Here is a 13927-nt window from a genome sequence, read left to right on the forward strand (position 1 = left end):
CCCAATCACCAATCCAGGCGGAAGAGTGGGTCTCTGTCTCCTCCAGCTTATGAGACTGAAGACTCCTCCTTTCTCATGGCTGAACCACCATGGCCCAACTGGCTGAGCCAATGTCCACGATGCCAGGACATCCATAGCTTATCCTTGGGGGAAGGGGCTTTTGCCTTCCTTCATCACCCCCGCCTCACTGCCCACCGAATAAACAGCAGCTGATGTGTACCCCTCCCTCCTCTTAAAATCAAGAGGCACTAGATGGCGCACTCAAGGTTGAACCATCATTAGATCAGGTTCCGGTCTGTCTCAGTGACCATCCTTGACCTTTCTGTTGAAGAACTTTCAAAGGCAAATGGGTCTCAGGGCTTCATTTCAGGAGGCACAGGTGAGCTCGGGCTCAGGAACTAGGAACCACGGTGACCTTACCTGACAGCCCAGACTATGATGACATAGCCCCTTTACAAAGGAGCTAGAGTGTACGGTCAGAGCAGAATGTGAAAATAGCATGTGGTCAAAGCCCGACTGAAAAGTCCTTTGGGCGATACCACTTTGGAGAGACAACACTTTATATTAATAAATCCAACCCAGCCGGTTCTTCTTCGTATTGGAGCAGCACTTTTTATCTTGGGTTGAGCCCCTGATAAAGTAGACGCTATGCTTAGGGCTATATGCTATGGAAAATTACACAGAAACCATACAGTGTAGTAGTTAGAACAAGGTCTGGGGCAGGACTGCCTGACTTCACGCCTATGAGCTGTGTGACCTTGGGCAAATTCCTTGACCTCTCTGTGCTTCCCTTTTTCTCAGTTGCAAAATGGGGATAATAATAGTACCCACCACCTAGGGTTGTTGTGAGGACTAAGTGAGTTAATAATAATAAAGTGCTGAGAATAGCACTTGGCGTATAGAAAGTGCTAGCAAAGTGTTAGGCATGTTTGTCATTTTAAACACCGGAATCCCACTTAGAGGTTTGAGAGTCCAACACCATGAGAGGTCAGACAGAACCAAAATAAGACTCCTAGCTTGTGCTCAGTGGGGGGCTCACTGCGTAGAATGCCAGAGGACGGACTGTCTCGTGCTATTTTAATACTGGTTTATTTTTTAATTTTTGAACTAATTTGCTCAGTTGATTTTGGATATGCTCCTTGCATGCATGAGGCGATCACAGGGTCCCCAGAACCCTGGGTCTCGATGTGGGACATGGAAGATGACAAGCCAAGGGATTGCTTGGCTCACCCGGCCCCAACCTCTGTCCCAGGAGAAAATCTGGCCTTCCTGACTTAGACCAAAGCCCTTGGAGCGCAGACTCTCCTTCCCCCAACCACCCCTCACATCCATTGTACCTCCATAGGAGTCATCAGTAACTGGACAGATGAGCACCGCCTCCCGCCCTGCACCATCTTCCAGGCCTTCAAGTACTACCTGGACATCACCACGCCGCCAACGCCACTGCAGCTGCAGCAGTTTGCCTCTCTGGCCACCAGCGAGAAAGAGAAGCAGCGTCTGCTGGTCCTCAGCAAGGTGGGTCCCTGGCCTCCTACAACCCCAAGGGTACCTTTCACCTCCGAGTCGGAGAGTTATGTAGCTATTACAACAGTTGTCCAGCAGATGGCAGTGTGGAGCAAGAGTTGCCGATTTTCAGTTTGCAGATGGTCACCATATTGGCTAGTCCATTTTGGCTTGTCCTCACCATCCCCACTCATTCTAACTAAGGTCTGACAGAACGAGGGTAGCCCTGTTGAATCTCAGAGCTCTCTGGCCCAGTAGAAATTGCTGTTCTAACTCTTGTTCCTCCTTCCTTTGGAACTCTTGAGTTTCCATTAGCTCCATCTGAGCCCATGCTTAGAAGGAAAAGAAAGAGAGAAGAATCCCACAGTACCCTGTTTTAGAGAGAGGCCTTTCCAAACACCGAGGAGCTATTGGTGGGACTTGCAAGATAGAGGAGGCCCTATGATGGTAAAATGCATGAAACATTTCTACCATCCTTGCTTTGAAACCTAAGACTTGCTTGCCCCAAGCCCCTGCAAAATCTTACTCAGTAATGGGGCTCCTGGGTGGTTCAGTCAGTTAAATGTCTGCCTTCGGCTCAGGTCATGATCTTGGGGTCCTGGGATCGAGCCCCGCATCAGGCTCCCTGCTCCGTGCAGAGTCTGCTTCTCCCTCTCCCTCTGCCTGCCTCTCTGCCTACTTGTGCTCTCTAAAATAAAATCTTTAAAAAAAAAAATCTTACTCAGTAAGAATCCTACCCAGGAGGACTACCCAGACTTCTCCCAGTGGGGGCTCCTCCCCACTAAGCAAGCCATCAGCAAAGGATGGCTTAGCTTTCTTCTGCTGTCCAGGAGAGGGACGTATGATGGGCAGATAGGAAGAGGCTAATTCAAAGAATGTATATTACAGCTGGCCCTTGAACAACGTGGGGACTGGGGTGCTGACCCCCTGTGCAGTAGAAAATCCACATATAACTTTTGACTCCCCCAAAACTTAACCACTAATTTAGCTTACAGTTGACCGGCAGCCTTACCGATAACATAAACAGTTGATTAACACATATTTTGTATGTTTTATGTATTATATACTGTATTCTTACCATAAAGTAAGCTAGAGAAAAGAGAATCATAAGGAAGAGAAAATTCATTTACAGTCCTCTATTATATTCATCGAAAAAAAATCTGCATATAAGTGGACCTGCGCAGTTCAAACCCATGTTGTTGGAGGGTCGGCTATATTTAGAAATGAGAAAACAGACATGAAAAGGAACACTTAGAGAGTTGTAAGTGGTTCACTCCGGGGAGTTGGAAACAGATTGGAGAAGTAGAGCATTAATCTTCATCGTAAACTTCGCAGAATTGTTTAACTTTGCACACGATGTACATGTATAACTTTAAAATTTTAATTAATGGGGGAGGGGCTGCTTTAAGAGGGACCAGAGATTGCACTGTTTGCATCGGATGATTTCAAGTGGAATTTGATAAACTGTACGTATTAGCCCATTTCTGCTGAAGAGCACAAACTCCAAGGTGGGATTAAATAAGCGAGGATTTTTATTAAGGGAAACACCTGTGTGAGGGGAAAAATGAGCAAGAGTCCGATAAGGCTGGGAGGACCATCAGACCTCTAACAAGTCTGACTCTGAGTGACGGAGAGGGAAGGAAGTGTGAATGGAAGCATCTGGAACTGCAGCCGCAGCCTTAGGAAGGACCAACACAGGTGATCCATGTCTGTTTCCCGTGGATGTCCATTTCAGAGAGCAGTTCCTGAGGCTCTTGGCAGATTGCACCCCTGCAGCTCAAGGTCAGTGAGGCTGGAGGTCTGGGAGGCACGTTCTCAAGGATGCTATACCCTATCAATAAAGCAAGGATGATCTCTAGGGACGTGGAGGAAAGCTTGGTTATAAGGTGCACTTATAATAGGCTTTACTCCTCAAAATCTGAGCCTCCTATAAGCAGTCAGGGACTGCCCAGAGCAGCTTCTGAGATGTAGGAAAACCTAATTCCAGAGCCCCAGAGAGTTCCTCTGTTTCCTGGTAGCAGCTGGGCTTTGCTGTCCACAAGCCCCCACATGTGGTCCGCCACACCCTAACCTGTTCCTTCGGGGCTGTCATTCACCGTCTTGAACTTGACCTATGCTCCCTGCTGATGCATCTCCAGCCCTGCAAACTCACAGGTCACAGATCTGCATTCCATACCAGCAAATCATGACACTCTCCACAGTGCTTTTCTCTTGAGCTTTGCATATGGCAGGACTATATGGTTAGGAGCAGAGATGCTGGGGCCACATTACCTGGGGCAGGGGCCAGCAGTCTTTTTCCATGAAGAGCCTGGTAGTAAATATTTTAGGCTCACGGTCCATGAGGTCTGTCTCACAACCATCAAACTCCACCATGATAGCCCAACAGCGTAGACAGTACCTAACTGAGTCGGCATGGCCAGGTTCCAGTCATATCTTATTTATGGGACAGAAATTCGAATTTCATATCACATTCTCATGTCATGAAATAATATCCTTCTTTTGATCCTGTCCCCCCACAATTTAAACATATAAAAACAGCTCTTAGCTCATGAGCCCTACAGACGCGTAGTAAGCCACATTGACCTTTTGGGCTGAAGTTTGCCACCCCCTGACCTAGATTCAAAACCCAGAATCACTGCCTCCAAGCCAAAGAGCTTCTGTGTTGGTCAGTTTCCCCCACTATAAAATAGGGACAACAGTCATATGTATTTCATAAGGTCGTCGTAAGAATTAAGACCTGGCGCGGAGTAATTACTGTGTGAGTGTTAGGTATCCTTATCACTCCTGAGACCTCCTTCCCCAGATGTTCTGATGCCCTCCCTGGAAATGTGTACCCGGAGCAGGGTGCAAGTTCTGCATCCCTCTCCTTGGCACAGGGTTTGCAGGAATACGAGGAATGGAAGTGGGGCAAGAACCCCACCATCGTGGAGGTGCTGGAGGAGTTCCCGTCCATCCAGATGCCCTCTACCCTGCTCCTGACCCAGCTGTCCCTGCTGCAGCCCCGTTACTACTCCATCAGCTCCTCCCCAGACATGTACCCCGACGAGGTGCACCTCACCGTGGCCGTTGTCTCCTACCGCACCCGAGGTAGGCAGAGGCCCCAGGAGAGCCCCCTGGGTCTGCATTGGTTCCCCAGGGGCCTCTGCACGGCTGCCAAATCCCAAATCCCCGAGAAGAGACCCACCCTGAGGCCAGGAACTGGGGGAAGAAGCAGGGCAGGCAGACTGTCCCCTTAGGCAGAGTCAGGAAGGAGGGAAGATGTGCACTTGAAAGCTTCCTCTGCTCCCAAAGCCTGAGAGCGCTTTTACTGCCTTCATCCTCTCATCCCTCCCCAACCAAGGCAGCAACTGGATCAAGCCACCCTCACCTATCCCTCGGAGGGGGTGCTCTCTGCTGCATGAAGTCCCCTAGTTGTAGGTCAGTCAGATATCCTAGCGTTTGTCTCCTGTAATTTCCCTCCTTGATAAAGCAATTAAAATGCATGGTGCCTGAGAGAGCTCCAAGACCGGGATCCTGGAAGGCCACCGGGAGCGCACTGACTGAGACCTTTCCGAGTTAGACCCCCCCCTACCCACGGGAACCCTGGGCAGTTTCACTATACCATACCTCTTCCCCTTCAGAGGATCCAGACAGGGAATTCCAAGGCAGAAACTTGGCGTGGGGTCGTGAGCTTCACTGGAGGGAGGGGGAGGCCAGGGACGGGGAACCCTGGGGGCAGTAGGCACGCCAGACCACCTTGCTTATTCTGCCAGATGGAGAAGGACCAATTCACCACGGTGTGTGCTCCTCCTGGCTCAACCAGATACAGGCTGACGAAGTGGTCCCGTGTTTCGTGAGAGGGTGAGTGGCAAATGAAGAGAAATGAGCAGTTGTCCCAAATCTGCATACTCCTGTCCTGAGCTGGGCTGGGTGGACCAGCCTCAAGGGTTCTGGAGAAACGGCTGAGTCAGCCGGAATCGAGATCAACGCTCAGTATCACTCCAAGCTGTTAAGTAAATGGGATCTGGGGACGGGCAACACAGCAGCAGCTAAGCAAGCCCCGCCCCCCAGTCAAAGTCAGGTCAATGCAATGAATATTTATCAAGTGCATGTACTGTGCTAGATGCTGGGCCCACAGTAGACAAGCCAGCAAATGCAGTCTCAGCTTTCCTGAAATCTGCAGACTGGCGGAAAGTCTGGCGGAAATTCTCTCCACTATCTACCAACCACCCTATCTGTTCCCACTATTTCAGAGATGGGGAAGATCCAAACCTTCCTCCCATCAGTCAGAGCTGTTTCTCTCGAACTCAGCTGTGTGGTTTTTTTTTTAAGATTTTTATTTATTGGGACGCCTGGGTGGCTCAGTCGGCTAAGCATCTGCCTTCGGCTCAGGACATGATCCGGGGGTCCTGGGATCGAGCCCCACATCAGGCTCCCTGCCTGGGAACCTGCTTCTCCCTCTCCCTCTGCCTGCTGCTGTGCCTTCTTGTGCTCCCTCTCTCTCTCTCTCTGTCTCAAATAAATTTAAAAGATTTTTATTTATTTGAGACAGAGAGAGAGAGAGAACACAGCGGGGGGTGGCAGAGGGAAGAGGGAGAAGCAGACTCCCCGGCTGAGCAGGGAGCGCGATGCGGGACTCGATCCCAGGACCCCAAGATCACAACCTGAGCCAAAGGCAGACATTTAACCAACTGAGCCACCCAGGCACCCCCCCCAACTCAGTTTTAAAGGACGTTCCTGCCTACAATTAACAGTACTGTATCGTGCACTTAAAAATTTTGTGATGAGGGTAGATTTCATTGAAGTGTTCTTACCACCATCAGATAAAAACTACAACTTAAACATTTTTCACAATGAGGGCCATACCTGAGCTGGTACGGTTCCTGCTTTGTCAACCAGTGACTTCTGTACCTGAACAGTGGTCTTGACCAGTGATTTTTCTCAGCTCTTGAGAGTGGAGTGTTCATAGGATGGTCCATATACCATGACCATCAGAATCCCCAGTGGTGCTTCAAAAATACCGTATCCTGAGCCCAGACTTGCTGCACTGCCCAAGACTCTGTGCTGTTAACACCACCGGGTGATTCTTCTGTACACGGAAGTCTGTTCCCTGGTTTTAGGAGATCTCGCCAGTGCCTACATCAGTGGTTCTCAGCAGGGGCTGATTTTCCCCCTCAGGGCACCTGTGGCAAAGGCCGCGGAGATTTTTGTCACAGCTGGAGGGTGCTCCTGGCATCTAGGAGGTAGAGACGAGGGGTGCCACTCAATATCCTACAATGCACAGGACACCCCCCATGGCAGAGAAGTATGCAGCCCCAACTGTCAGCAGTGCTGAGATCCGGAAAGCCTGAGTTAAAACGATGCCCTTGGTGGCTTAGCTCAGCAATGAGGAAAATCGGGAATTGGAGTGGTAGCCAGACCCTGAAGAGCTCCTGTTTGGGGAACTCCCCAAAGCTGTGGGACCTCCCACTCCAATAAGGGGCACCCGACCCCAGCTGGAGAGTGCAATCCCACTGTATCACCAAGACGGCCATCTGGTCTACCCAAGGCCCAGCCACCCTTGATCAGATTTGAGCGCAGCAAGCCTTCTGATTCTCTCTCTCTTGTCCAGAGCACCCAGCTTCCACCTGCCCCGAAACCCCCAAGTGCCCTGCATCCTCATTGGCCCAGGCACCGGCATTGCCCCTTTCCGAAGTTTCTGGCAGCAGCGGCAATTTGATATCCAGCACAAAGGTGGGTCACAATTCAGCAGCCAGGTGATGTTCACCCCGCCTGGACCTGGGCAGACCCACCTGTGGCTCAGCCACCCAGAGGAATGACAGAGTTCTCTCTCTACTGCATTACTCCCTGGGGGGGGGGGGGGGTCATGGTACTGACCTGACCCATAGGTGAGGTTCATGGTTATACTTCAAAGGACCTGTCCCGACCAATCTCCCACACAGCTTGTTCTAGGGCCTGAAATTCCATCCCCAGAAGACATTTCTGTTACGCTAGGACCCATCTGAAACTTGAAGCAGCCCTAGGAGAGTAAATATTAAGCCTTATCAAGTGTCTGTACATTTGGGGGATTGTCCCAAAGGCTGTTATTCAAGAGCAGGCTTTGCTGTGTGAGAGACCCAACAGATCAGCTCCAGGAGGAGAGAGAAAGAAACCCACAGTTATGGCATGCATTAACCAGGGATTTGTTGAGCATCTAATAAATGCCAAGCACTGTTTTAGGTGCCAAGGGACAGCATTGAACAAGACAGAGAAACAGCTTTAAAAAAAAAAAAAAAAGCCACCCCCATGGACCGGTCATTCTGGTGGAATAGCTAACATTGATAAAGGATTCACTGTATATTCACTGAGCTCAAATGTTTTACATCTCAGAGTAACCCTAGGAGGTAGATGCTATTATTACTTCCATTTTGTACCTGCGGAAATGGGCACATAGAAAGTTAAGTTGCTCATCATCGCACAGAGCTGGGATTTGAACCCGGGTAGTGCGGCTCCACAGACTGGGCTTTCGGCACGACCCAGTAACAGGGGATGCTAAGTAGCCAGGGGGGCAGAAGGAAGGATTGAGACCTAGACAAAGGAGGTGTGCTAAAATCTGAACACACTTCACCTACTTCCCTTGGTGTGCGCAGGTGCGTGCGTCTGGATACATGGGTGTACTTTTGAGCAAGTACATACACCCCACCTGTCCCAGTGTTCGTGTGCTTCTATCCATGTGGCATGCACGAAGGTTCCCAGTACCCCCTCCCCTGGCACCACCAGCCACCCCCCCAAATTGGGCATCAGAGCCGTGAGTGACGTGAGATCTTCCTGGTCCCCAGGAATGAGCCCCTGCCCCATGGTCCTGGTGTTCGGGTGCCGGCAATCCAAGATAGACCACATCTACAGGGAGGAGACTCTACAAGCCAAGAACAAGGGGGTCTTCAGAGAACTGTACACGGCCTACTCCCGGGAGCCAGACAAACCAAAGGTAACCCCCGGCCCATGCACGGTCCCTACACCCCAGCCCTAGATACACACACACACACACACACACACACACGCTTGTACACACATGCGCATCCCACCCCCAGTCACCCCCTCACCTGTTCTGAATTCTCCTCCGGGATATTGCTCTGTACTTCAGGAAGCAGGAGCAAAAAAATATCAGTTTAAAATATTTAACAGCCCATATTGTAGGATGCCACTTATGTGAAATATCCAGAACAGCCGAATCCGTAGAGACAGAGAGCAGATCTGGGGTTACCAGGGGCTCTGGGGGCAGGGGAATGGGGAGTCCCTGCTCGTGGGTACAGAATTTCCTTTTGGGGTGATGAATAAGTTCTAGAACCAGATAGGGTGATGGTTGCACAAGACAGTGGTGCACGAGATGCCACTGAATTGTTCACTTTAAAATGGTTAAATGATATGTTTTGCATATTTTACCAAAATAAAAATATTTTTAAAATATGAATTAAAAAAAAAAAACACATAACAGTCCATAAGAGGTGCTACTAGTCAGAATGGACACAGGCCACAGGACTGGAGCGTGCTCCTCCTGGATCTTGGGGACATCCAGGGGGTCTCAGGAAAGGGGCCGGGACAGCTGGGGTGGGGTGGGCACTCAGAGGGTGGGCAGTGGCCGTCTGACAGCTGGGGTGGAAGTACACCAGTGTTTTTCCAAGCAGGATAGCCGTGCCAGGACATAGCAGCTTCGTGTCCGCCTCGCCCCGGGGCAGTTTCCTAGACAAGTGGAAGGCACCCCACTTTCTCTTAGCCCCCCTTCTGCTCCAGCTCCTCATGCAGCAGCTGGTTTTGTGCGGGTGTGAGCTGACAGCCCCTCACCCCTCCCATCTCTTGCTGTCTGCCCTGGGGCTTCTCTGGCACCCCAGGATAGGATGTACCCCGCACCTGGTAGAGTACAGGTGTTAACACCCCAGGGGGGATGTTACTTCAAAGGACCTGTCCCGACCAATGGTCCCTGGCCATTGGACAGGGAGCAGGTAGATCGTGACCCACCCTGTGCTCCCCCGGGGTTATGGCTCTGGGGTGTGTTCTGCATGACCTTCTAGAGGGTCCTCAGCACAGCTGAGCTCCAACACGGGGAGCAGCTCATTCGCACACCCTCGGATCGGCTTTCCTTCTCTTACTCGCCCCTCCCGCTCCCCTGGGTCACCTGTACCGGGCTCTGCCCAGGACCCAGCTCCTTCTCACGGGTCTTCCTGCCCCCTGCAGAAGTACGTGCAGGACATCCTGCAAGAGCATTTGGCAGAACCAGTGTACCGAGCCCTGAAGGAGCAAGGGGGCCACATCTATGTCTGTGGGGACGTCACCATGGCCGCCGATGTCCTCAAAGCCATCCAGCGCATCATGACCCAGCAGGGGAGACTCTCAGCGGAGGACGCAGGCGTGTTCATCAGCAGGCTGAGGGTGAGTGACAGGCTGGCTTCTTCGATCCCTTTGTCAGCAACTGGTTCCTGTCTCCTCTTCCTCACCCCACCTGTCTCAATGATTAGAAGGGCCATGATGACATCCCTGCCTGCTCCCATTTTCCCACTTATGGTTCAGGGTAGAAGATACCCGTGGTCCCAAACCGTAGTTGAGAGAGAAGGAGGAGGACTGGGTGTTGGGTGTGCAGGTGCGTGTATTAAGTATGGGTGGGGGCTGTGGTGTGTGAAAATAACAAGCGGGTGGATCACTGAGTAGCTGGATAGAAACCTTCCGAAACCAACTCTTCCTGCCCCCAGAACCAAGCTGCAGCACTGTCCTGTGCAGTTGTCCAGGTTGAACACTGCATAAAAAGTTTTGTCCAAGGTGTGCCAGTTCAGATGTGAACTGAAATGTTCTTTGCCACCTGGGCTAGGAGGTCAGAGGTCCTCCAGGGGGCACTGGGTTACATCTTGTTTGTTTAGAACCCATCTTTTTTAGGGACATTCCATTCCAGGTTGTCAGCGTGTCTGTCCCTCTCCTGCCTTTGGCTGGCATTTGAGGGCTTTTTCTGTCCCCCAGGATGACAACCGGTACCATGAGGATATTTTCGGGGTCACCCTGCGAACGTATGAAGTGACCAACCGCCTTAGATCTGAATCCATTGCCTTCATTGAGGAGAGCAAAAAAGACATCGATGAGTAAGCAGGCTCCTTCCCAGGGGCTCGAGGGGTGGGCAGAACCCTCTTTTCCCAGTCCTAATGGCTGGAGGGTGTCTGGCTTCGTTTGCCCTGGTTTTCCCACAGTGGAGAGTGGGCTACAAATGCAAATTCCCAGGCCACCCCAGACCTGCTGACTCTGAAACTCTGGAGTGAGAACCGAGGTTTATGTTTTTAAGGAGCCCTCCAGAGATTCTGAGGCCCCTCCAAGTGTGGGAACCCTGGTTTTGCATGTCCACATCTGCCTGGGGCGCCCCCTAGTGGAATAACGGCTCCAGCCTCCGGGAAGCTGTATTCCCCACCGCAGCTCCCTCCCTTTTATACAACACCTCTCACACCCCCCAGATTGCCCAGAGCGTTCTCATCCACGCAGATCCCAATTGGTATTATTTTGACAATCTCACTGGTTCTCTCAAAATTGCTGGGAAAAGTGTGAGGCACCACAAAACTGGATTGAGTCTCACTAGTTAAACCTCACCTTAAGGCCGGGACCTCTCAACCACGACAGTAATGCCACTCACCCCATGCCCCCCCCGCCAGAGTGCCTCCAAACCACCGCTTTGTGCCTTTTATGTTAAATTAGGTAGGAATTGGGTTGTCTCATTTTCGGTAGCATAGGGAAGACACCCCATTTCGTAAGCAGCCTCATTTTTTCCCCGTACATACAAAACATATTTTGTGTCCAGTAGGCTCACTGTATTGCCTTTAAGATTCCAACTCCTTCGGCGTGTCGGGAAGCCCCTTTCGTTGTCCCTCTTCCTGGCCGTTTGTGTCGGTGAGCAAGCACTCATTCATTCCTTCGTTAGTTCGTCCGTGCATTCAAGACGAGCCCCAGCTAGGGGCCAGGTGCTGTCCGAGGCAGGGAGCCTGCCGAGGAAGGGGCAGTGAAGCCCCTGTGCCCAGAGCTTGGTGGCTTCTCTGTGGCTCCGTAAGGAAACAGTGCAGTTTGGCCTCCCTGGCACTAACTCCCTTCCCCCTGTCTTCCCACAGGGTTTTCAGCTCCTAACTGGATCCTCTTGCCCAGACGGATGGCAGGGGGGCCATCCCATGCGCCCCGGTGGGGCAGCTGCAGGTTTTATAAGCGTGGACACTGCTGAACCTTCCCTCTGGGACCCCGCGTGGCCCCCGCTGTCCCTCTCGTCCTGTCGCTGTGGTTTTTTCTCTTCTGGGTCCTCGCCCCTCGGTGGTTTCCTTGGCCCTCTTGGGTTTTCTCCTTGAGTTGTCCTGCTGCAATGCAATGCCTTTATAATCCACAGTGGCTCTTACAAAACTGTTTCCCCCTCTCTCTCTTCCCGACAAGGGCAGATCACCGGTGCATGACATCACTGGAACGTGGCCGTTGCTCTGGGGTCCCCCTGGAGAGGCTGCAGGGACCGGTCAGGAGGGTCTGAGCCAGTCTCTCTGCTGCTGAAGCCCCCCCTTCTCCTTTTTTATGATGATGTCCTGGTGGTGTGTGTGTGTGTGTGTGTGTGCACGTGTGTGCATGTGTGGGACAGGCCTGGGTCTCCGTCTGTCCTCTTGCCTGGACAAGCGTGTGGCTTGCAGACTTTCAGGGCCAAGAACCGTGCCCTGGTTCTCCACGCGTCCATAATTTTCTATCTGTGTTCATGTCCCTGAAACACTTGGAGGCACCCTCGTTGTCCTGGTTACAAAGGGCAGGGGAGAAGCAAGTGTGATGATTAAGGGGGAAGGCTCCATCAAAAAGGGGCTCACAGAATGGGTCGCATTTAGATTCTGGTACTAGTTAGCGGAGCCCTCCCTGGGAAACTAACCCATCTCGTGGATTAAGCACACCTCCTCACCAACCCTACCCCCCCCCAGACAGGATCACCTGATTTGGCCCTCCCTGGACCATCGCACCCACAAGACGGGGAGGTAATGTCCCAGGGAGTATGCGGGAAATAAGAATCTTCCCATCTTTACCCCCAGGTGACCTTGGGCAAGTTACTTGTCCACGGTTCCCCCTTGTAATGTTATGAAGCAAAAAAAGGATGCATAGATCAGCCTTTAAAGTGGTAGAGACTAGAAACAGTATCAAAGAAGAATATCGCTGCTATTTTTTTTATTGCCCCAAATGGGGCTGGCCCTTCCACCCTAGGAAGGAAATAACAGAAGGCGGGTAAATCAGGTAGGTTGGAGAGGAAAGCGATAACGAGGCGCCACACGGCTTCCTCCACAGGACCACAACCTAGGGTGGCCTGGCCCTCATGCTCCTGGCCTTCTAAAAGTGATCCCCCAAGTTTCCAGCCTGATAAAATAATTTTGACAAATGAACCTTGACTCCTATCAAAAATGGGCAGTGCAGTCTTCAGTGGGAATCAGGGTCAGTACACTCCCCCCCCCACCCCGCTTCCCCCCCACAGCAGGCAACCTACTGTGCCCACCCAGTCAGGATGAATGGGCTGGGAGGGCCCCCCCTCTCCCCAGAAGTGCTCAAAATCAGGGGCAGGCCTGGAGAGAGCCAAGAAATTGTTAGAGGGGCCTGCCCTGGGCCCCCCCACCCAGGTTGGAGGGGAAGCCTTCTGCAAGTGGGTTCTTCTGTTTTGTTGTGTTACGTTTTGTCATCCAGAGAGACAGCATCACCTTTCTGTACGGCACAATGGGTATTTCTTGATGCTCCGTTTGGGGGGCTGCCAAAGAGAAAGTACCCTGGCCCTCTCTGGAAGGGCCTTAGTTCACGGGGTGCCAAAGAGGTGTCCCCAGGAAGGGGATTCTTAAAGGCAAAAGGCAAACTGGACCTCACTTTTCTCCACCCTCCACGGCAGCCCCCCTCCCTCTGGGGTCTCATGTCCCCTGAGTGCAGAGCTAGGCTGCCTCCAGTTACCACCTCCCCGCCTTCCTTTAATCCTGTGTCCTTTGGCTGGGGCTTCCATGGCAAGGAGACCAAGCACAAGCCCTTGGCGGGCTACCCCCATCCCCACCCCCCACCCCCCCCTCAGCCCCCCATCCCCACCCTGTCCAACCTGGAGCTCCGGAGGCCCATTGTATACACAGTTCTGGCTCCTAGCAGCTTTCCCCCCAGGGGCTTTCTTTCAACCCTTTGAGCCCTTTGGAGATACTTGCTAAGACGTCCCTGCTCCCCAGACCCTGAATTGTACTGTCCGACCTCAACCAAGGAGGGACTCATCGGCGCTTTCCTCTCCAGACCAAGCTCTGCATGTGAGTGCTCTTCCACCCCCGAATACATGCTTGTGTGCACTTCCTGTGTGCTGGGCACCTCCTTCATGCACCCCTGCCCATCCAGTAGCAGGCTTGCTGATGTATCAGGGAGTCCAAAGCAGTGATGATAGAATCGGGATGCATCTTTCTTCCCAAGACAGATT

The 13927-nt window shown here is 52.0% G+C and overlaps 1 protein-coding gene across 1 annotated transcript in view; it reads left to right on the plus strand.

Moving 5' to 3' along the window:
* Positions 1-12988, plus strand: part of NOS1 (nitric oxide synthase 1) — an 81387-nt gene extending 68399 nt beyond the window's left edge. Inside the window, 13 exon segments of the mRNA XM_078060919.1 lie at positions 1346-1515; positions 4380-4590; positions 5256-5343; positions 7094-7215; positions 8301-8449; positions 9694-9888; positions 10468-10586; position 10657; positions 11595-11635; positions 11671-11690; positions 11693-11774; positions 11776-11885; positions 11888-12988. Coding sequence (XP_077917045.1) covers positions 1346-1515; positions 4380-4590; positions 5256-5343; positions 7094-7215; positions 8301-8449; positions 9694-9888; positions 10468-10586; position 10657; positions 11595-11635; positions 11671-11690; positions 11693-11774; positions 11776-11885; positions 11888-12015 — 1436 coding nt within the window. The 3' untranslated portion in view covers positions 12016-12988.
* Positions 12989-13927: the final 939 nt, after the last annotated feature.

Source organism: Halichoerus grypus, chromosome 13 (assembly GCF_964656455.1).
Source record: "Halichoerus grypus chromosome 13, mHalGry1.hap1.1, whole genome shotgun sequence".
NCBI classification, from domain to species: Eukaryota; Metazoa; Chordata; class Mammalia; order Carnivora; family Phocidae; genus Halichoerus; species Halichoerus grypus.